Source organism: Notothenia rossii (genome assembly GCF_949606895.1).
Source record: "Notothenia rossii genome assembly, chromosome: 11".
In the NCBI taxonomy this organism is placed as follows: Eukaryota; Metazoa; Chordata; class Actinopteri; order Perciformes; family Nototheniidae; genus Notothenia; species Notothenia rossii.
Window position 1 is genome coordinate 19,838,613 of NC_136910.1, and position 21,472 is coordinate 19,860,084.

At 39.6% G+C, this 21,472-nt stretch overlaps 2 protein-coding genes across 4 annotated transcripts in view; both read left to right on the forward strand.

Annotated features, from left to right (window-relative positions):
* The first annotated feature begins 1,889 nt into the window (after nucleotides 1–1,889).
* LOC307024453 (uncharacterized protein) lies at nucleotides 1,890–4,470 on the forward strand. Of its 2 annotated transcripts, XM_079658566.1 has the most exons (4): nucleotides 1,890–2,102; nucleotides 2,474–2,565; nucleotides 2,971–3,147; nucleotides 3,319–4,470. In XM_079658566.1, the coding sequence occupies exons 3-4, from the start codon at nucleotides 3,076–3,078 to the stop codon at nucleotides 3,778–3,780; spliced, it is 534 nt and encodes a 177-aa protein (XP_079514692.1). In that variant the 5' UTR covers nucleotides 1,890–2,102; nucleotides 2,474–2,565; nucleotides 2,971–3,075; the 3' UTR covers nucleotides 3,781–4,470. The 2 variants fall into 2 exon arrangements, with proteins under 2 accessions (XP_079514692.1, XP_079514691.1); XM_079658565.1 differs by having other exon boundaries at nucleotides 1,890–2,565.
* A 3,434-nt stretch (nucleotides 4,471–7,904) lies between these two features.
* LOC307024104 (transmembrane protein 150A-like) overlaps nucleotides 7,905–21,472 on the forward strand; it is a 31,175-nt gene continuing 17,607 nt past the window's right edge. Inside the window, exons 1-5 of one of the 2 annotated variants that reach the window (XM_079657931.1) lie at nucleotides 7,905–8,476; nucleotides 10,407–10,480; nucleotides 15,305–15,352; nucleotides 17,352–17,438; nucleotides 21,217–21,284. In XM_079657931.1, coding sequence (XP_079514057.1) covers nucleotides 10,416–10,480; nucleotides 15,305–15,352; nucleotides 17,352–17,438; nucleotides 21,217–21,284 — 268 coding nt within the window. In that variant the 5' untranslated portion in view covers nucleotides 7,905–8,476; nucleotides 10,407–10,415. The remainder of the gene's footprint in view (nucleotides 8,477–10,406; nucleotides 10,481–15,304; nucleotides 15,353–17,351; nucleotides 17,439–21,216; nucleotides 21,285–21,472) is intronic. The other variant, XM_079657930.1, reaches the window with a different exon arrangement.

The following is a 21,472-nucleotide window of genomic DNA, read 5'->3' on the forward strand; positions in this document are numbered from 1 at the left end:
AGATGCTATGGTAGCAGCCTTGCTCTAGTTGTTGGGCCTGGTGAAAATTGACTGCTGTGCATTTAACTGTCCTTTCAGGTCCCTCACCTTTTGGGAGCGGAGGGCAGAATTAGGAGGGAATTCCGTCTCGTATAGCGTTTGTGCACTGTTTTGAAATGCCGCTCCTAAATTACCCTTCTTCGATAAAGCCACGCTCGCATTGCAGATGAGACAGATGGACTTTGAATTGGAATAGATACAAAATAATCATCCTCCCACTCGGAGTGAAAATTATATATTTTGGGCTTTTTTGCTTCTGCCATAATTGCGGTCTTGTGTGTGAGCGGACTGTCACTCCTGTTGACACGGACAACGTCAGTGTACCCAGTACCCACCATAGATACAGGACTGTCTCAGAAAATTAGAATATTGTGATAAAGTTCTTTATTTTCTGTAATGCAATTAAAAAAACAAAAATGTCATACATTCTGGATTCATTACAAATCAACTGAAATATTGCAAGCCTTTTATTATTTTAATATTGCTGATTATGGCATACAGCTTAAGAAAACTCAAAAATCCTATCTCAAAAAATTTGAATAGTTCCTCAGACCAAGTAAAAAAAAAAGATTTATAACAGCAAAACACAATCAAACATTTGAAAATGTCCATTAATGCACTCAGTACTTGGTTGGGAATCCTTTTGCACGGATTACTGCATCAATGCGGCGTGGCATGGAGGCAATCAGCCTGTGGCATTGCTGAGGTGTTATGGATGCCCAGGATGCTTCAATAGCGGCCTTTAGCTCATTAGCATTGTTGGGTCTGGTGTCTTTCAGCTTCTTCTTCACAATACCCCACATATTCTCTATGGGGTTCAGGTCAGGGGAATTTGCAGGCCAATCGAGGACAGTAATGCCATGGTCAGTACACCAGTTACTGGTGGTTTTGGCACTGTGGGCAGGTGCCAGATCATGCTGGAAAATGAATTCCTCATCTCCATAGAGCTTTTCAGCAGATGGAAGCATGTAGTGCTCTAAAATCTCTTGGTACACAGCTGCATTTACTCTGGGCTTGATGAAACACAGTGGACCAACACCAGCAGCTGACATGGCTCCCCAAACCATCGCTGACTGTGGGAACTTCACACTGGATTTCAAGCAACTTGGATTTTGCTCCTCTCCAGCCTTTCTCCAGACTCTGGCGCCTTGACTTCCAAATGAAATACAAAACTTGCTTTCGTCTGAAAAGAGGACTTTGGACCACTGTGCAACTGTCCAGTGCTTCTTTTCCTTAGCCCAAGTCAGACGCCTCTTCCGTTGTCTTGAGTTCAGAAGTGGCTTGACCATGGGAATACGGCTATTGTAGCCCATTTCCCGGACACGTCTGTGAACAGTGACTTTTGATACCTGGACTCCAGCTTCAGTCCACTGTCTTTGAAGCTCCCCCAAATTCTGGAAGCGACTCTTCTTCACAATGCTGTTAAGGCTGCGGTCCTCTCTCTTGGTTGTGCAGCGTTTCCTGCCACATTTCCCCCTTCCAACAGACTTTTTGTGGATGTGCTTTGAAACTGCACTCTGTGAACAGCTTGCTCTTTGAGAAATGTATTTTTGTGTCTTACCCTCCTGATGGAGGGTGTCAATGACGGTCCTCTGGACAGCAGTCAGATCAGCAGTCTTCCCCATACTTGTGATTTAGTTTACTGAACCAAGCTGAGTGTTTTTCAAGGCTCAGGAAACCCTTGCAGGTGTTTCGAGTTAATTAGACGATTCAAGTGATTCGTTGAACACCCTACTAGTATACTTTTTCATGATATTCTAATATTTAGAGATAGGATATTTGAGTTTTCTTAAGCTGTATGCCATAATCAGCAATATTAAAATAATAAAAGGCTTGCAATATTTCAGTTGATTTGTAATGAATCCAGAATGTATGACATTTTTGTTTTTTTAAATTGCATTACAGAAAATAAAGAACTTTATCACAATATTCTAATTTTCTGAGACAGTCCTGTATATATAAACACTAGATGGCTCATGGGAGATTTTCCGGCGTAGCTCACCGGCCGCCATCTTGCTACAGTCAACAGCTACTCTGGTACGCGCTATGGTAGCTGTTGTAAGGTGAGTGATCTGCACAAAAATACTCTTAAATCGCTGAAATGTTGACTGATTTACAAACGGTTTGGTTTATTATAAACATTATTAGCATGGCTATGATACAGGATGATTGGACATGTTGAAATTGCAGCTTTTCTTTGTGTATGTGCCGTGGTTGTATTTATTAGCTGGCTAATAACAAGAGGCTGTGAGTGAGACCTAGTATTTACAAAGTTGACCCAGCAACTTTACACCAGTGGGAGAGGCATAACTGCTCTTTCTTTTCAACATAACTTAAATTACACATGATTTCTTCCAAGTGGTTTGGCTTGTTAAAAACATCTTACATTTTAGATACATTATGATACAGGAAATTGCTGGCTTTGTGTTTATAGAAGTACCTGACTATGCCAGACTTTTGTGCAGCCTACGGATGCTCTAATCGCCGCAGTCTGCAAACAAGAACCCGTGGAATCACCTTTCACGTGTAAGATATGACAATATTATGACTATAATTAGGATAATCGTTAATTACTTAGTGGATGTATGTACATTACAAGTCCTGCTACACAGGATCAGTGGGGCTATGTGAGATAATAGTATTGCAAGATTGATGTTGACCCAGCCTCTTTAGAATATGTTGCTACCATTTCTTTACACAATTATTAAATGTTTATTTGGACACCTTTTTTATAATTCTTAGTGTGGTTGTCTTATTCTTAAAGTATACATTACATACATACATACATTAATACATACATACATACAATTACCCCAAACATATGATAATTTCGTTGTGTATTTTTGTCCTTACCCTTAATGTTAAAGGAAAGAAGGGAGGACAATGTTGACAATAATTTATATATCTGGCTACCTTTCTCATGTTTTTAAGGTTTCCCAAAACCGGAGAGAGGAGGCGGCAGTGGGAAGTTGCTCTAAGAAGGGACGGTTTTGTTTCCTGTGACAGGATCACTTCAGTTGTGAGGACTTTGACAGGATGGGGCAGACTGTTCGGCTTAAAGATGGTGTTGTGCCAACAATATTCAACTTCCCAGCTCATCTTCAAAGGGTATGTGTATCATTGGCCAACAATAATTCAAGGTGTATAAGATTGATATATAAATATGTGATTAAATGTCACACTTTAGTTTTTCTTTCTGCAAGTTTAGGAATAAATAATGTGTTGTGTATTGCAGCACATTTTAAACACTCAAAATGTCTTTAATTATGTTTATTTCAGCTGGAAGCAACAAGAAGCACAACCACTTCAAGAAGAGCGGAAGATGATCCTCAGCCTAATGTTGTGAGTATTCTGAATGTGGCCAAGACCAGAGAGATGGTCATTGATTTCAGGAGGGTGAGGACGTCTCCTCTACCCCTGTGCATTCTGGGAGAGGATGTAGCTGTTGTGGAGGATTACAAATACCTGGGAGTGCACTTAGACAACGGGCTGAACTGGAGCATCAACACTGACGCTGTGCACAAGAAGGGGATGAGCAGACTCTATTTTCTGAGGAAGCTGAGATCCTTCCACGTGTGCAGCAAGATGCTGGAGATCTTCTACCGGTCTGTTTTAGCCAGTGCACTCTGCTTTACTGCGGTCTGCTGGGGGGGCAGCATAAGAGCTGGTGACACCGGCAGGATCAATAAACTGATCAGGAAAGCTGGGTCTGTCATCGGTATCAAGCTGGACCCCTTTTGAAGCTGTGGTGGAGAGGAGGACACTGAACAGGCTGTTGTCCATCATGGATAACCCCACCCATCCTCTCCACCTGCAGCTGGACAGTCAACGGAGCTCCTTCTCCAGCAGACTGCTGCAGCTCCGCAGTGCCATAACTCTGTTCAAAAATCACCTCTGGCTGGAAGATAACTCTCTGCTCCATAGTTTCTCTTGAATATAACCACGTTGTACATTTTACACATATATAATCTGTTCAATATTTAACATTAATATTCCATATGCCTTATATTTATGTATATTATATATATAATATCCTGCCAAACTCAACATGTATATTTTCCTCTTTATTTTTCTTGCTTTTTTCTAATTTATTGTAAAATGCCTTTTCCCTTATGCTGCTGTAACTAAAAATGTTTTCCCAAATTGGGATCAATAAAGTTACATCTTATCTTATTTGTATGTGGAATGTCACTAACAAATGAGAGCATCATTTGGCTTGTCATATTAAATCCTTTATCTCGGTGGTACCCAGGAAGGTCGATGATGGTGTTACTAGGAGAGCCCAATATAATTTGAGGTGGTACTCTGTGTAAAAAGTTTGAGAACCACTGGCCATCTCACTTGCTCCATGTCACTCATACACTTGAATAAACATGTGCAAACATTGAAACTACACCCAGGGGTTGGCAACCTTTACAATCAAAATAGCCATTTTTGTCCAGAGCCTCAAAATATATTTTTGCCTTATAAGGGGACAAGCCTATTAAGATCAATTTCTTAAAAGTACGCATCTAATAATGTGTCTAATAAACCCATACAATGGTTGTGAAAGAATACCAAATCTGAGGCTAGACGATGATTGATTGTTGGTGTGCCATGTGTCACCGTGTGTCTTATTGGTTTTGTGTTATACTGTATTTTATTGTGTGCAGCTGGTCCTTATCTCCAAGACACATTTAAAACAAAATAACCTTGAACCTTGAAGCCCCATCTCTCCCCACCTGCCCCTGCTTCCTATATCCCCTCCACACCAAGTTGTTCTTCTTAATAATAATACATTTATTTTGGGGGGCCGCCTTTCATAACACCCAAGGACACCTTACAGGGCATAGGGGCAATATAGGGAACAATTAAAACAGTGGATTTAGTGAGATATCAGCCGGGGTAAGACAAGACAAACAACAGTAAATGGACTACAGAAGGACACAAAAGGACACAGGGTACAGTTTATATTATTCTTGGGCTTGTTTCGACTACAAGAACTCAGTGCACCGTGCTGTGAAGTGGTAACGTATTTCAAAGGTTCTGGATTTGATTACAAATCTAGAAACTAAATACAAAACTAGGACGATATGAAGATCTGATGTCAAAAATAATTGTTATAAATGAGACAGAACTGGCCTGTCTGTGAGCTCATTTTATGTTGGTTTGGTTCTTCTGATAAAGGTGTGAATATCTAAATAATATACCACCATATGCTATTGTCATTAGTTGTGTCCCTGTTCTTCAAGCTAAGGCATTGCTAAATTAACAACTCTTGGCTTACAGAGTGGTAACATGAGACCGATTTTTCTATATAAAATATAAATTTATTTTTATTTTATAATTTATTTTAAATATTAACAATATAATAACATAAATGGAAATATATACACCGGCAAATATTTAATATAAATACCTTGTTGTTCCCTCTCTGTGTGTATAGCTATTGCTTTATCTGCTTAATGTTATTTTCCTAAGAAAGTCCATGATTATAAGTATGCAGTATCATAACTACATATTTGATTTTTATAAAAAAACAAACCGTTTGAAAATTGGTTGAAAATTGAGCAAGCTATGGTTATTTAAATAGTAAACCATAATGTTATGAATGAGAGCACTGTCTGTAGCAAGATGGCGGCCATGTGGCAACGTCGGTCTCCATTGGCCAGCAGCGCGTGTGAGTCATCTAGTGTTTATATATCTATGGTACCCACTGCCCACCAGCCACGCCCCGACACATGGGGTCACGATGGCCAATCACAAAGCTTTGATGCGTTCAAGTGCATTATTCTGGCACAGGAAGATTATGTTATAGGACATTAACGATAAAACAGAATATTGCTGTTCTATTTTTAGACACATCTCGCGATCGACTGGGAATTTCCCCGCGATCGACCGGTCACCACTGCAGCTCTGCTCTGTCACTACATGTATTATCTGTGTAACCAAATCGCATAATAATCGGCTGATGGAACAAACAGTGATGGAATGTAACTACAACGCATTTTTTAACTACAACTCAAGAACAATGTTTGAAGTAGCCTACTTGTACTTTTATGGTACTTTATACCACTACACTTTTACATTTTAAATTGCTTTGCAGATTTAGATTTTTCATCCAAAATATAAATCAACTCTTTGGAGGTTAAGCTACTAGCAGTATATCTACTTTTATTAAAGCAGTAATTAGAATCCAACAATTCTGAATTTAGCCATTCTCCATAATGAGTAATTGTACTTCTGGTCCTTTAAGCATATTTTGATCATAATACTAAGAATAATACTAATCCAAATGCAGGACCTTTACTTGGTACAAAGCATTTCTACTTTCTACATCTCTACTCTAGTATATCGATACTTCTACCTAAGTAAATCTGAATAGCCTATTTACTCCACCAATGATGTGATTTATAGCCCACTGTTGCATTATTGATGGAAAAAGTTATCTGATCCTTCACTTAAGTAAAAGTACATATAAAACTACATTACAAGTCAAAAGCTTTCGAAAGAGTACCAGGAAATCTGAGGAATATTGTTGATTGTACGCATGTAGATGTAATTTATGACATTGACAAGCAATTTTGTAGAAACAGAATATAAAACTACTTACATACATTATACTGTTCACTGCTATAATTAACATCAGTATTTAAAGCATTTGACATTAGCCTCACCTTTACCATCACCATTAAAGTGATCTGCACATTAAGGCATCAAAAACTACCCAATAATACATCGTTTTGAAATTGGCCATTGTAGAGAAAAATACTTTTACTTTGGTATTGTATGTCAATTGCAATGTTTATACTCTTGAACATTCACTTAACTAAGATTTAAATGCAGGACTTTTAGATGTTTTTGTTCTACCTTGTAGTACTGCTCCCAGAAAGCCTGTGGCGCCCTCGCGCGGCATGAGCCAGTTGCCATAGTTTCCTGTGTTGCTTCATGAGTAACTCTGTAAAGTAGCGCCATTTGTTTCCGACTTAAAATCACGTTAATTGAAAGCAGCTGTGTGAATCTCTGCACAGTGACGCACGCGAGGAGCCACGTGAAGTTGCCTTCAAATCCTGTAGGAAGAAATTATATTTGAACGGAAAATACATCAAGTAAATAACAACGGTGCGATCCGTTGTTGTGTCATTTTACAGTTGTAAGTATTTTGGTGAGGACCTAGGCTGTACTGAACCTGCCTGGGAGGAAAACATATGTAATATTTCACAACAACATTTTGGAGAAAATTCCACATAATAATAAAGAAATGTCTGTAGCAGAACTCTTAGTTTATGCCCCATTACTCATCTTACAGCACTTAGAACACGTTTATCCAACTGATATCAATTTGATGATGTCATATGATAATATACTATCACTCAGACAGACCGTTTGTTTTTGTAGGACCCTTATTTTTACTTGTGATACTTATATTTAGTTTGCGTTTGGCTTACTTTGGATGGTGGACTTGAAAGGGAGTTTTTTTTTAAATGGTTGTAGCCTATTCCTCTATGGCCTTGTGTACACAGAAGTAAAAGCAAAAGTGTGAAAGACAAACATTAAGTCATAGAAAAGTGCAGGAGAATACACTTTATAATAAGGATGGAACTGGTAAAAATAATAGAAAAAGGATGGTATTAAACAAGCAATTAATAAATATGAGTGCAAAAATATAAAGTATAGACATTTAATTCCAAATAAACCATTTACGTTTCAGAAATAATAATAATAAAAAAATCTGACCATTTAAAAAAAGTTCCCATACTAAATTAAACCTCCAGTCAAACATCCTCAAATATTTCCATCTGTCAGCTCAAAAACACGAGCTTTTTAAGGGGCACTTGAATGCACCATATCCCGCTTTCCTGGAAAACATTTGGAGCTTCTTTGGCCAGGAATAGAACAACACGAGCACATCCAAAAGTGATGTGTGGTTAACCTGCGAAACGGGCGTGAAATGTGATTCCAAGAACTAGAAAAGGAACAAATTAATCCAAAACAAGAAAAGAAACACCACAACACACCTGCAGCTGAACGCACACTTCCACGCACCCAGTAAAGTATACAAAAGCCAAACATCTCTCCACAGACACATAAATAAACTTAGATAAAGTTGTACTAAAAGACAAAAACATGTTTATTTTCCAACCCTGAAATAAAAAATGTCTTAAAAGGAGTTTATACTGTCAGATCTGGATTTAAAATGGTAGAACATGTGAGTCTGTGTTACTGGGAGGAGTCTGGAGTTCCTGTATCCAGCTGCTGTGTGTTTGGAGGATCACTGCCATCAGGCTGATCTCCGAGCAGCCTCAGAGTGAGATGAAGGGGATCAGTCGGCATCAGATCTGTCACACTTTTTACAATGAAACCAGTTGGATCAACTGATGCAGAGGAGCTCAGACCAGCAGTACAATTTGAGATGAAGAGGAGAGCCTGAATACTTTTTCCACGGAACAAACCGAAGGTAGGAAAAGCCCCCTTCACTGCACCTCTGTATGCAGATGTTCCTGAAGTAATGACAGTAATTGGGAAGTACTTGGAGAAACAAGCAGCTTCTGTACAGTAAAATTAGTGGAGACAAAAGTAATGGAAAAATATACTTCCCTGTTTTTTGTGTTTTGTTGTGATAATAGTTTCAATCAAGTTGAATGAATGGTGGTCAACATTTTTTTTGTGTTTAAATAAACCCACAGGCAACCTCTTGAGTTATGTTTTTCTATTTACTGAGTGCGTTTTTGTAAGAAAGATCAAAAAGTGCTTAAACTTCATTATATGAGTACATTTTGATGATCAATTTAAATCATTTCCCAACCTTTCTTCAAGTGGAATATGCAGTCTTTCTTGGATGCTTTGTTTTATAAATATTATACGTATTAATATATCTTCTAAAACTGACAGATGAATGGATTTGCAGGCAGCACTTTTATTTCCAGGCTTTTATGGATCAATAACTGAATCCACAAACAATTAAATTATCAAATTAGACAGTGACAGCTTCTCAAAGTGTTTCTTACTGTGATTTAAAAAAAGGTATGTCTCATTTTTTAAATGTTGATAAAAGTTCCATCTTGAAGAGAAAGACGTTGAGAGTAGATTAGTAGTAACTTTGTCTCAACACTGAACACAAACCCTATTAATTGTACTAAACTGTGCTCAGTTTCTTATGGTTGGTTTGATGACGTGTTTTTTTCTGTTTATGAGGTCTTAAATCAAACTATTGATTAATCAAGAAAATTATTGATAATTCCATAATGAAAATAATCATTGGTTGTGGCAGTGCTTCTTACCTCTTCTTCAATCTCAAAACGCTCTTCAGTGCTGTCACTATCACAACGTCACATATGTCAGTTGGCCAAGACCCCTTGGTGTTAATTGTAATGTCAGGGTATTTAGCATAGACTTTTCAACATTCAGGTTACTCCTATAGACATTAAGGCGACATGACAGTCTAAGATGCCGTTTATAAGTCAAACCTCAAATGATTTATTTTTAATGACTGCTACACAGCTAACCTGAGCTAAGGGAATGGCTTGTAAAAGAGGGACAGAAACAGGGGACTGAGAGGGGCCCAGCAGCTCCCCTGGGTCCCCGGGCAGATTAATCCGGTCATGGGGAACAACATGTTTAGGCGTTTCCATGGCTGCATTGTCTGCAGGTTAATTTATTCTGAGTAGATCAATCAGTAATAGTAAACAGTGAGCCTGCTGCAGCCCATTGTCAGTGTATTTATCTGATTCATACAGTACATTTGTTTTAACCTGCTTAAGGTCTGCAACTGACTGTTATTATCACTGCGAATCAACCTTTTGTAACCTTATTTTCATTATTCGATCAGTGTATTAAATGTCAGAAACGGTTGAAATTCCAACCAACAGTAAATAACTCAAAGACATGTAAATTACAGTGATGAGTGGTGCTAAATATAACATAGTACATTACTCAAGTACTGTTCCTATTTACAATTCTGAGGTTCTGGTTATTCACAAATTCATTCTACTTTGTACCTCTACTCCACTCCTCCACAGGATTGAGTTTAATTTGACAAATGATGATGTTTTAATGTAGTTCAACTATTATATAAAGTACTAATACAATTTGCTGCTTTTGAATTATAGCTGCTTTTGAATTATATTTTAGATTGCAGGACTTGTACTTGTAACAGAGTATTCTTACACTATCCAACAACAGAAAGCCATAATAAACACAGAAACACAGCAACATTTGACCTTATATCTTATTTAATGAGTAAATGATTGTTGGCTGTCCACATTTATGCATATCAATCACTGGATCAAGTAGTCTTATAATATGATGTCCTAAAAGTGCATAACCAGATTATTATTGTTTTTTAAACTGATTAATTTGGTTTTAATGTTGTTTGTTGCTCTCTGCAGGTGGTCATCATGTCTCTGTGGATGATCCTTCCCGTCAGCCTGCCTGTCTTCACCATCACTGGGATATGGGTCGTGTGAGTATACCTCAGAATTGGTGAAAATAAACGTCAACAGTTGCTCCTAAAAAGTATTTCTGTTGACAAACTTCAATCCCGGTTATCTTTACATAAGCCTTGTTAGAGAGGCTACCTATTATCCCCACTGCGGTCATGATGACCTAAACTGTCTGTACAAAGTTCATGCATTTAAAACAGTCGCTTCTTTGGAAAGAGACAGTATAACCTCCTTTTGTTTATACTACGATTGTGCCTGAGAAGAGTCACCCTTGAAATTCCTCTCGGCCTCGGTGTTCTGGTCTGCATGTCCTGTCATCTGCATCTGCTTTACTCCCATAGCAGTCACATCTGTAGCTCTGCACGACAGCAGCATACATTAGGGCTGCTTTCCATGCTGCCAATAAACTGCTCTTGTGAGTGTGTACCACAAATGTGTTTTTGACAGCACACAATCAACTATGGTCAAAGATTTAATAGAGTATAGTTTTAAACACCCCTAAAGATAAGAATGACAATTTAAAAAACACACTTAGTTGCACTGTTGTTAAGATGAGGAGAAGGTTACAGCTCTTACCGTATGCTAAATACAGTGTGTAGCTAAAGCTTGCAGGCGTTAGCTTAGCTTAGCAGATTGACTTGAAACAGTGGGAAACAGGTCAACCCAGTCTCACGGCATTTCGTGTTATAGTCAAGACATTTAATCTATTGATTCGTGTTCACCAACACGGTTTTCCCTTTTTTTTCGTGTCATACAGAACAATTTTAAAAGCAATGTATTTCTATTGGTAGTATGTTTCGTGTCTGCACCACGTCTTTTTGTCCGGTCGGGTCTTGGAAGACCGGAAGCTGTGTGGTTCATAAAAAAAATATCTTACTCAATATCAAGCCACGATTATTGTTGCCGTCCGTGAGGAAAAGAAATGGGCCTCAGAATACTGAAATCTATGGAGCCCGAATTTAAAGGGACATGAAAAAAAAGAAAAAAAAACAGAGAGAAAAAAAAAGTCAGGATAACGGGTTAGTATCTCGTGTTTACCCGTTTTTTTTTTTTTTTGAGAAAGTTACCGGTGCGCCAAGGAGGAAGTGGAGCGCACAGGAGACAACCGTTTCATTGCAGACTGTTATGTTTAAATGGGGAAATGTCAGTGCATACATTATTTGAGATATATTTCGTACTCGGACGTCATTTTAAGGACATTTCGGCCAGGGGTGTGTGGTCACTCCAGGAGACAGCGACGTACAAGACGTGCAAGAAGCACCAGCGCTCAAAGAGCTTTTACACACTGCCTAAACTGTGTTTACCTTCATTCGAACAGCTAAAGAGTGACCGCAGGCCATTTTAACCACACACACCTCTCCACACACACACACACACACACACACACACACACACCCACACACACACACACACACACACACACACACACACACACACACACACACACACACACACACACACAGAGAGTTTGTGTGTGTGCCCAGGCTGAGTTCCGCAGGGGGGGGCAGTCCGCCACTGGCTCTGTGTGTGTGTGTGTGTGTGTGTGTGTGTGTGTGTGTGTGTGTGTGTGTGTGTGTGTGTGTGTGGGTGTGGGTGTGTGTGTGTGGGTGTGTGTGTGTTCTGAGTGTGTGTTTCCCTTTAAAACAGCTGCGGGCAGCAGGTAGCCAACGGCCCGTCCACACGGCGGCGTGCAATTGAAGCTTCAACGCTTCTGCCCATTCACTTTGAATGGGGGGACGTCATGCTTTGCCGAACTGCATTGTGGTTCTGTCGCTTCGCTTTGCTCGCGTTGCTCGCTTCAAAAGTTGAACAGTGTTCAACTTTTGAACCTTCGGCGCACGCGTCGGCCATGAAAGGCCAAATAAGGCGTGTCACGGCCGACGGTGCGGGACACACCAAATTGAGTTTTGGCGACAGGGCACGCTTCGTCGTCCGACTAACACCGACGCCGATAATCGGCCTGGTGTGTTCTCGTTGTAGAGTGAAAATGGAACGCACACGCTATTTGTTGTTTTTTTATATCACGCCGTCTGTTCTTCTTCTCTCGGTTATCACGCAGTCTGTCTTCTGGTTGTTGCCTCTTTTGAATGACGAATACACACTACCGCCGCCTGTTGGTAAGGAGAGTTATTGCCACTGACGCATGCGCAGTTCGTACGTGCAACTTGGCCGTCGGCTGAAGTCTTTGCGGTGTGTTTCAGTGCGAAACATGGCCAAGACGCAGGAGACGTGAGGCGATCTTCCATCGGGACGTGTTCTTTGGGGTTCTTTGGTGTCAGTTTGGTGTGTAAGAGGCTTAAGATGCATGCCAAGGAAGTTAAAACCATTGTAAACACATCCAGTTTCATCTTTACATTTGGAAGTATGCAGAACACTGAGGCATCATGGGATACAGAGTGAGAGTTCAGAGTGATCTGTGTGTTTAACATTGAAGGTGTTAAATGGAGATTTAACAGAGTTTACACTGGTTAACACTGGTTTGTTTAATCTGTACACATACCAAAAGTGTAATAAAAACAACTTGTGGTTTAACAGTCTCTGCTGGTTGCCTAGCAGCCTCTCAGTGACGACAACACACAGCCATGCTTGCTGTTTTTAGTGTTAATGTTAAACTAGGCTTAACTGCAGGTTCATTTTTACTTTATGAGAGTGGTGTTCATCTTTCTTCTTACTCTCTGCAGTAAAGTAAACAAGTGGATTTTTTAAATATTGCACTATTCTTAACTCAGCATTGGCATTAAAGATTTGTTGTCTCTTCTGTATCAAATAATATATGTTTTTAAAAGCTATCTTTTTTTTAGTCCTTCAGATTTATACAATTTAAAGCAATCTTTTTAATGAAAAATGATCTTAAGTTGCAGTGAAAGGTTTGTCTCCTATCTCTTACACCTTATTATTGTTTAGTGTTACTTTTTGCCCAGAATAATAATTGAATCATAAAATGGAATAAATGCTTACAAGCTTTCCAAGAATTGTAGAACAATCTGTATTTTTTTTATTAATATAAAGGTTATGGTTGTCTGCCAGAAGTTGTCATACATTGATATTTTATCCAGCTTTCAGCCACATCAAGAAGATTCAAATTTAATTTAATTACACATAAATCCGAAATAAATACTCAGATGTCAGAGAGAAGGGGCAGCCAATGGTTAGGCCGCTCAGCACTTTGGGGTTTTGTGCCTTGCTTAAGGTCAGAATCAGAATGAGAATATTATCCAGGGGGATTGTGGGCTTCATGGCCATCTTGGCAGTACCCTATATTTCAGTCCATGAATGTCTTGAGCTTAAGTTATCTGAGAAACAAACCAGGACATTTTCAAAAACACTGATCTTTTACTTTTAAGTGCATTATTGACTGTTTTTTACCCACTTTAATCACTGGGTTTGCTTTGGAGTGAAGGAGACCTCTAATTCAGCTGATTGCAATAACATACTCCCGTGATCAACCACTACTTTACAATGCCACCAGAATTCTTCTTTGCCAATGTTTTTGATGAATAAACCCCTAATGGCAGAAAATGACATATTGTGACATATAATGCCATTCCACAAAAGACCTAGACACCACAAATATTTGGTCAATAGTTTTGCCCTGCAGCTGTTCTTGTTAAAGATACACTGACAGGCTGCACGCTACATAGCAGTTACACCATCATACACACTTCTACTGCAGATTTAAGGATGTTGAGACGTTAAGTTTATTTTCTGCTCTATGTGAATGTGTCCTTTGTCTCTCCTCTTCTTCTTCCTTTCTCTCCTCGGTGTGAATTCATTGACACAGTCTCCTTTTGTGAGAAGCCATTCACACCTTGACAAAGTGGAGACGAGAACTTTTCACACCAGGTCTCCAAAGCTTTCCCCTGTAGGAGAGGAGTCTGTAATCCCACCCTCGCTTTGTTTTTCCGGCACGTTGACAACTGTCTTCTGGTGCCTTTGAAAGCCCCGTTGATCCAGAAACACAAATGAAGCATGAACTGCAACTAGTGAGGTTTTCATAACAGGAAACAATCAAGGAAAATCACTGTTTCTACATTTGAACCAAAACCAAGTTAATTATTTCAGACCAAAAGCTGTGATCTCCTTTCAACAAAGTTCATCACTCTTAGGTCAATCAATCAATTCTTCAGGAGCCTGTTTTGTTCTCTGTGTGTTCACTCAGTGTGTGTCTTGTCTGTGGCACAATGGGATTGTTTCATGACTTGATCTCTTACAGTTTGTCTTGATATATTTAAGCCTCAGATAACATTGATGACATCCGTGAAACAAGTCCACAGCCATGCTAGCGGCCTTGAATGTATCAAAGCTTACGTGTTGAAAATCATGTGTCAACTTTTCAAATGGCCATTTTTAAGAAAGGTTTAATTTTAGTAAAACAAATGTAACTTTTAAGTTGCTCTGGGTTGTTATTGTAGAGTGAACACATTCAAAGGATTTGAGAATCAACAGCAGCTCCTATAACGTGAGAGTGCAGGTTAAAATGGTTAAAAAACAGCCAGCTGCTTCTGCATGCACACGTATGACGAACACAAGTGGCCTCATTCTGTAAATGCTAAATTATGGTAATTAATGTGACATAATGTTTTGATAGTACAAAAGTATGTTGTACTTAAATGCCCTGAAAAGCATGAATACTGCTCTATATTTTAGGTGCTTCATTTACGTGAGTGGAACAGAACTTTTTCCCAAGTGGAAGATATTTATTCTTTTCTAAAGATTAATAAAGTACTGACAGTGATGTTTTAGGACTGGAGATCTTGTTTGAGCAATTGTATCAAAATTCTTCATTTTGTGTCTTCCTGTTCAGTTCTTTGACCAAAGATTCTTATTTTATTTTATTTTTACAGATATGCAATGTCCCTGTACAACCAGCATGTCTGTCCTGTCCATAACTGGTACGTAAGGCTCACACACACACACACACACACACACACACACACACACACACACACACACACACACACACACACACACACACACACACACACACACACACACACACACACACACACACACACACACACACACACACACACACACACACACACACACACACTGCTTCATGATGTCAGTACTAACAGTAGTGCACTTAGTGTCATGGACATTATTACTCACTAATGTGTACTGTAAGTCTTTAGGAATTTAGTTGTAATAGGACATTCAAGCAGAGAGCCAGACGAAGCCAAGAATCAGATGTAATGCTTGGAGAAGATAGAGAACAATTCAATCTTGAGAGAAAAAGTATTACACAACTGTTTTGATATTCGATTGATTTTCAAAGTAATTTTTCTTTTATCAAAACATTTTCAAAAATGCTGTTTTCAACTTCTCATATTTGGAGATTTCCTTTTTTCTCCATTTTTTTAAATCACATTAAAGTCTATATCTTTAGGTTATTGACTGACAAACATTTAAAGACATCACATTGGACACCCTTGGAGGAACTGTATTGACATGATTTACTATTTTCCAACATTTTTTAAACTAAACAGTTAATAGATATCAATAATTAAAGTATTTAGTTGCAGTCCTTTCGTAGAAAAACTGATTCAGCGTTATTGTTCTTAATTATTTTTGCATAAAATACTTTACTTTTGCCCCAACAATTTCTAAACAGGTACATTTCTGACAGATATTTTTCCAAGGAGTTGGTTGAGACCAAAACAGGGCTGAAAGAGGGCGAATATTGGACTTACGATCATCAGCTAACCAGAAACATAACTGAAAATGAAGGATCGTGTTGCCCTTTAACTGCTAAATGTGGACATGTTTGCTGACAAGTTCAATATCAACTTTAAAGATGACAATATGTCAGTGTTGAAGCTGCCAACTAGATGTGAAAACATGGTGTCCACACCAGCGTTTTCCACATCTTTGATCTATTTTGGTAGGCAAATAACTCACTTTACGTATCTTTCTGTTTCTGTGGTCAGATCAACCATAAAACACTGATTCACATCCTTGTTTCTAACACTTTTTTTCCCTCATCTACACAAAAAAGGTTGATATGAGGGGAGAGACAGACTGTGGGTGTATGAGGGGAGTTACAGTAAACTGAAGATTCAGAATGCAAACACATCAAAATGGGAGGAATCCAAACTCGAGTCAGGACAGATGAATTTAACTTCTAATAATCTGTGGAATGTGAAACTTAAACATGGACTAAATGTACCTGTGTGTAATAAAAGTACCTTCCCTGCTGGTACAGAAAACACATAAATATGCCAAATGAAAATATGTAAGGAATCGGATTACTGTAGTTATCACATGTCAAGATGTTTACAAAAACCTTATCAGCAGAGATGTTTATGTCAATATCTGCCAGCCTGTTTGCAGTGCAGCTACCAAAACATTAACTTTCATATATTGATATATATACGGTAGCCGACAAGTGCAAACGCGCTAAAACTTCCATTAGGAGAAAAGCGCTGCAGCTTCAAAAGTGAATTAAATAAAAAAGCACAAATGTGCTCTGATACATCGGTAAGCGTGTGTGAAGGCAAAACAACATGGTGTGTACACCAACATAGACAGCTAAGCATTTCCCTGTTATTCAAGATACCTTTCACCGAACATATTTTGGGTTAATTTTCTACAGTGGTTTGCATAGATCATGAAGAGTCATGAAGCTCCAAAAGTACATCTTAAGGCTCAAACATGAACAGACTTTACACACATTTGCTTACATTAGATCCATTATGCACCTTTGAAACTTGAAATCGGGATTTGTTTTTACTTGAGTGAACTAAAAAGATTCTAGCTTGGCTCATCATGAGTTTTTGAAAATTCATGCAACGTTCCGACTTTGATCCTTTAATATTTTACTTTTAAATCTCGATATCTGTCAATATCTACGGATTAAAAGTATTTATATGTCCCTGTGTGTGTTTGCAGGCTTTACAATGAGTCATGTGAGGAGCAGCTCCCACTACAGAGGGGTCCAGTCCTGTGCTGCACCCTGGACAACATACCACTCATCAGGTCAGTGAACCCACCTCTGCCTACGTATGTTAGTCATTCTGCTTTTGTATAACTCCTATTATATAGTACATATGTCAGTTTCCTGTATGTGATCCTCAATGAACCAAACTATAGAACAGTGTTGACATCGAGACGGTGGTTAACTTTCTTGAAGCCACAATGACGAAACGAACCGAGGATGATCCTTTTTCCTCTCTCAGCATAACAATAATAATACAACAATACACATGTGTGCATCATGTGGTGGCGGGTATCCACTGATGGTGAAATAGCAGCTTGCCTCACTCTGGTCTGTGGTTTTCAACCAGTTATATTTATATGGTCTGGGTTTCTTTTTTCTAACCATGCTTAGGTGCTTCACTTTTGCATTTTTGTTTACTCTTTTTTTTGTTGAAACCCAAATAGGAAATCAAGAACATTGTGTTCTACTTGGCACACAGGGCTGTGATTATGAAAAAAGTAGTATGAGTCATGGACAACATGTGAAATAAAAGACCTTTAAGTGGTTGCAACAGAACATTCATCAATCTTAATCTGTTGAATATTGTGCACTGATGTAATGCTATTTTTCCAGAATTAATACAGTAAGCACCATGGTTACGCTCAGGTGAAGTCAAGTTATATCTCACACAGGCTCCGCCCTCTACTGGACTCTATGGGTACTACTCTCAACCATGCTATGCGAGCATTCATACACTGAGTTTGTATAAAAGTAGCCGGCCAATCAGGGCGAGCCTACCTGAATGGGCGCGCAGGCATACAGTATATAAGGCGGCCACACCTCCTGATCCTGTCATCCTTTTCTCTTCAGCGAAAGATTCAGTTCCGAATTGATTTTAAACTCCTTTTATTTGTTTTTAAAGCCCTAAATGGGCTGGCTCCGGCTTGTTTAGCAGAGCTCATCCATCGCTACACCGACTGCAAATAAACACGGGTGTGTGAGTTGTCTCGCTGATTGCAAGATGCCCCCACCTCACCAGATCAGAGCGATTATTTGACCGCAGCCTTGGCCAAATTAATAGCCTGGTCTGCGGTGTGGCCGCCTCTTGCCGTGGGGGGATCACGTGGGGGGATCACGCACTTTCCAAAAAAGACGGTGATGATCTCCTGGGAGCCCCCGTGTCTACGGAAGTCTCTTTGGATCGATTTCATTGGTCACGTGGTCGTGGATGAGGAGTAGTCGCAGCTTGGCGTATGCTGCTTCTTGCTCATCCTCAGAGGACAGAACACTGTCCCACACTCGCCGCCCCGCTGTAACTCCAGTAAAGGAAGCAGCAGGTAGGCGCGCACACGTGAGTGGAATAAACCGCAGAAAGTGCTGTCAAACCACTATGCGGGTTCAAAGACGCTATTGCCGGCATGCTGTTGTCAGAAAAGAAAACACACCTTGCCTGGTATAATAGCTCCGATTACTTATTTCACCGTTGAATGTGAAACACAGCGTTAATACGAAGGCGCGCGGCCACGTGAGAGTGGCGCGCGCATTCAGGTAGGCTCGCCCTGAATGGCCGGCTACGTTTATACGAACTCAGTGTATGAATGGTCGCATAGCATGGTTGAGAGTAGTACCCATAGAGTCCAGTAGAGGGCTCCGCCTGTGCTTATATAACTAGGGTTACAATACGTAACCCCCCATTTTTTCCCCTTCGAGCTTTGACTTGGGCATACAAAGTTAAAACTGTACACCAAAGTGTTAATCTAAGCAACAGTGTTTCCCTCAGATGCTTCACTTGAACTGCATAAATGAGTGAGTTAATGTCCAGGAAAGATTTGCATGCACTGCAACAGGATATCTGGACCTAATTTTATCAGATAAACAAGCTAGCCCCTACATCTGCCAGTAAAACATGTATTTTAAATGTGAAACTGCTTTATTGAGGTTTTTTTGAAGAGAACACTGAGAGGATAATTCCTTCTAGTAAAATCCTCTTTCATGATACACTCTGAAGGAATCCTTACCATATGAAGGCAACTAAAATGACAAATTCCCACAATCCTATGTCACTATGTCAGTAAACTCGGTAAAGCTAGCCAAGTTATATTACTTCAGATTAAGCTGACCCTTTTATCCAAAGACTTGCAATAATTTTTTTCAACCAAAAAGACTCAAAGGCTAAAAAAGCATCCTGCAAGTGCATTAGCTTTCAATTAGCCAAAGCATTGTAATCGCTCAGTACAGAATTATCACTTTTTAGGCCAAGGTGCAGTTAAAATAGCAAGGTTTTCAGTCTGTGACGGAAAATGTTTAGACTTTCTGCGGTCCTAATATTAATGGGGAGCTTGTTCCACCGTTTTGGAGACAGTAGAGCAAACAGGTGTGTTTCTGTTAAAGGGCACCTTGGTCCTACTCGAGCACATGCTGGAGTGTAGGGTTTAACCATTTCCTGGATCAGGAAGGGCCTTATTCATTCATAGCATGGTAGGCCAGCAGGGGACACAGCTGGGACCGGAGCGCTTGTTGACGTCCAGTGGAAATGTAATTCTAATGTTTCTAAAGTTTTATTGGCTCATTTTAACAATGTTATCACTTACTTCTGATATTATTGCAGGTCTGCTGTAAGCTAGCTAGATGTAGCTAACCATGTCATTTAAAAGATACTGACAAAACACAGCCTGACCACAAACAGGGACAGTTGGCCAACTTTAGAAACCTGAACGACAACAAGCGCTCCTGTCCCCGTTTCCGGTGTGATTTGAGCCTCTTACCGTGTTTTTAATTTGCAGCGTTTTTAATATGTGTTTGTAGCATTATGTTTATGCAGTGCTTTTAGTAAACCATGCGCATGGTTCATCAAATATGTAAATATTTTCCTATTGCAGTTCATGTGTTGTCAAGTTGGTGAAGATGTTTCTTCATTTGCATGTGTTTTGGAACATTTGTGTTTTAATATTTGCTTTGTTTCTGAAGCTGCAGCACTTTTCTCCGAATGGAAAATTTTTGGAACGTTGTAGCACGTTTGCACCTGTCGGCCACCGTAGAATGGCTGATTATACATACAACGTTATGCAAGCTACATTAACCTACTGGTTAAATTCATATCACACAGAATACAGTGAAGTTTGTATTCATGTTAAAAGAAAAGATAACCAGTAGGTTGTGCAGTGTTTTCCCTCTAACAGAGCTGTGTTTGGTGCTCTGGTAGTCTTGGAGCAGCTGCAGGGCAGAGTTTGGGAGATAAGCCCACACTTGCCCACCTGAGGCCTGTAGTCTTTAACCTCCTCACCTCGACAGGAAGAAGAGCTTTTTGTTGTGTGTAGTGGATCCTGCACCGCTCTTTGAAATGTCGCCACACTGAGACACAAAATGTAAACAAGAGATAGTTGTGCTCCCTCCCTGTCTACAGCGACTCCCAGATTAATGAACAGCAGGTTTAAGATTCCCACTGTTACACACATGTTCAGCATGTCTCCAATCGTTTAATGGTGCTTTTTATCTGTGGATAGAGATCTCAGTGTCATTCTTTCCTCAACCTCCCAGCATTTTTTCCATTTATAGACATATTTTCCCTGTTTAATCTTACAAGAAAAATTTCAAAAGAAAACATGCCACGGACGAACACACATAAGGCCACGTTGCTTTCTTAGGAGTATTTCTAAGGCATTCCTGCAGCACTGTAAAAAAACACAAGTCCAAAAAATAATTGGAGGAACATGGAGGTCACAGCTATAATTTTAACTCAGCAGGAACTTGATTGAACTTGCACTTTAGCCTACTGAGTGTGCAAGCTAGCCCACACTAACAACCCTCCCCCCCTTCTCCTCTGTGTTTTCATTGCAGTAAATGTGGAACCCTGCCACCTGAAAGCTGCTTTTTCAGCCTCATATGCAGCACTGGATCTTTTATGGGTAAGTATCAACACACGTTTGTGCTCAGAGAAATTTAGTTTATTTTTTTGCCTCAACACACACGTTTACCCAACTTGCACTCTCGGTTAAACGGGGCTCTATGCGCTCGGGCTTGTTTTCTCAGCTGCGACGGCTCCAGCTAAGTCTCTGTTCCCCACAATCCACCGCCAGGTCCCGCCTCACCCCCC

Coding starts and splice junctions, on each gene's coding strand:
- LOC307024453 (XM_079658565.1), top strand. CDS start 3,076: ATGGGGCAGACTGTTCGGCTTAAAGATGGTGTTGTGCCAACAATATTC. Junction 3,148..3,318: donor TCCCAGCTCATCTTCAAAGG/GTATGTGTATCA, acceptor TGTTTATTTCAG/CTGGAAGCAACAAGAAGCAC.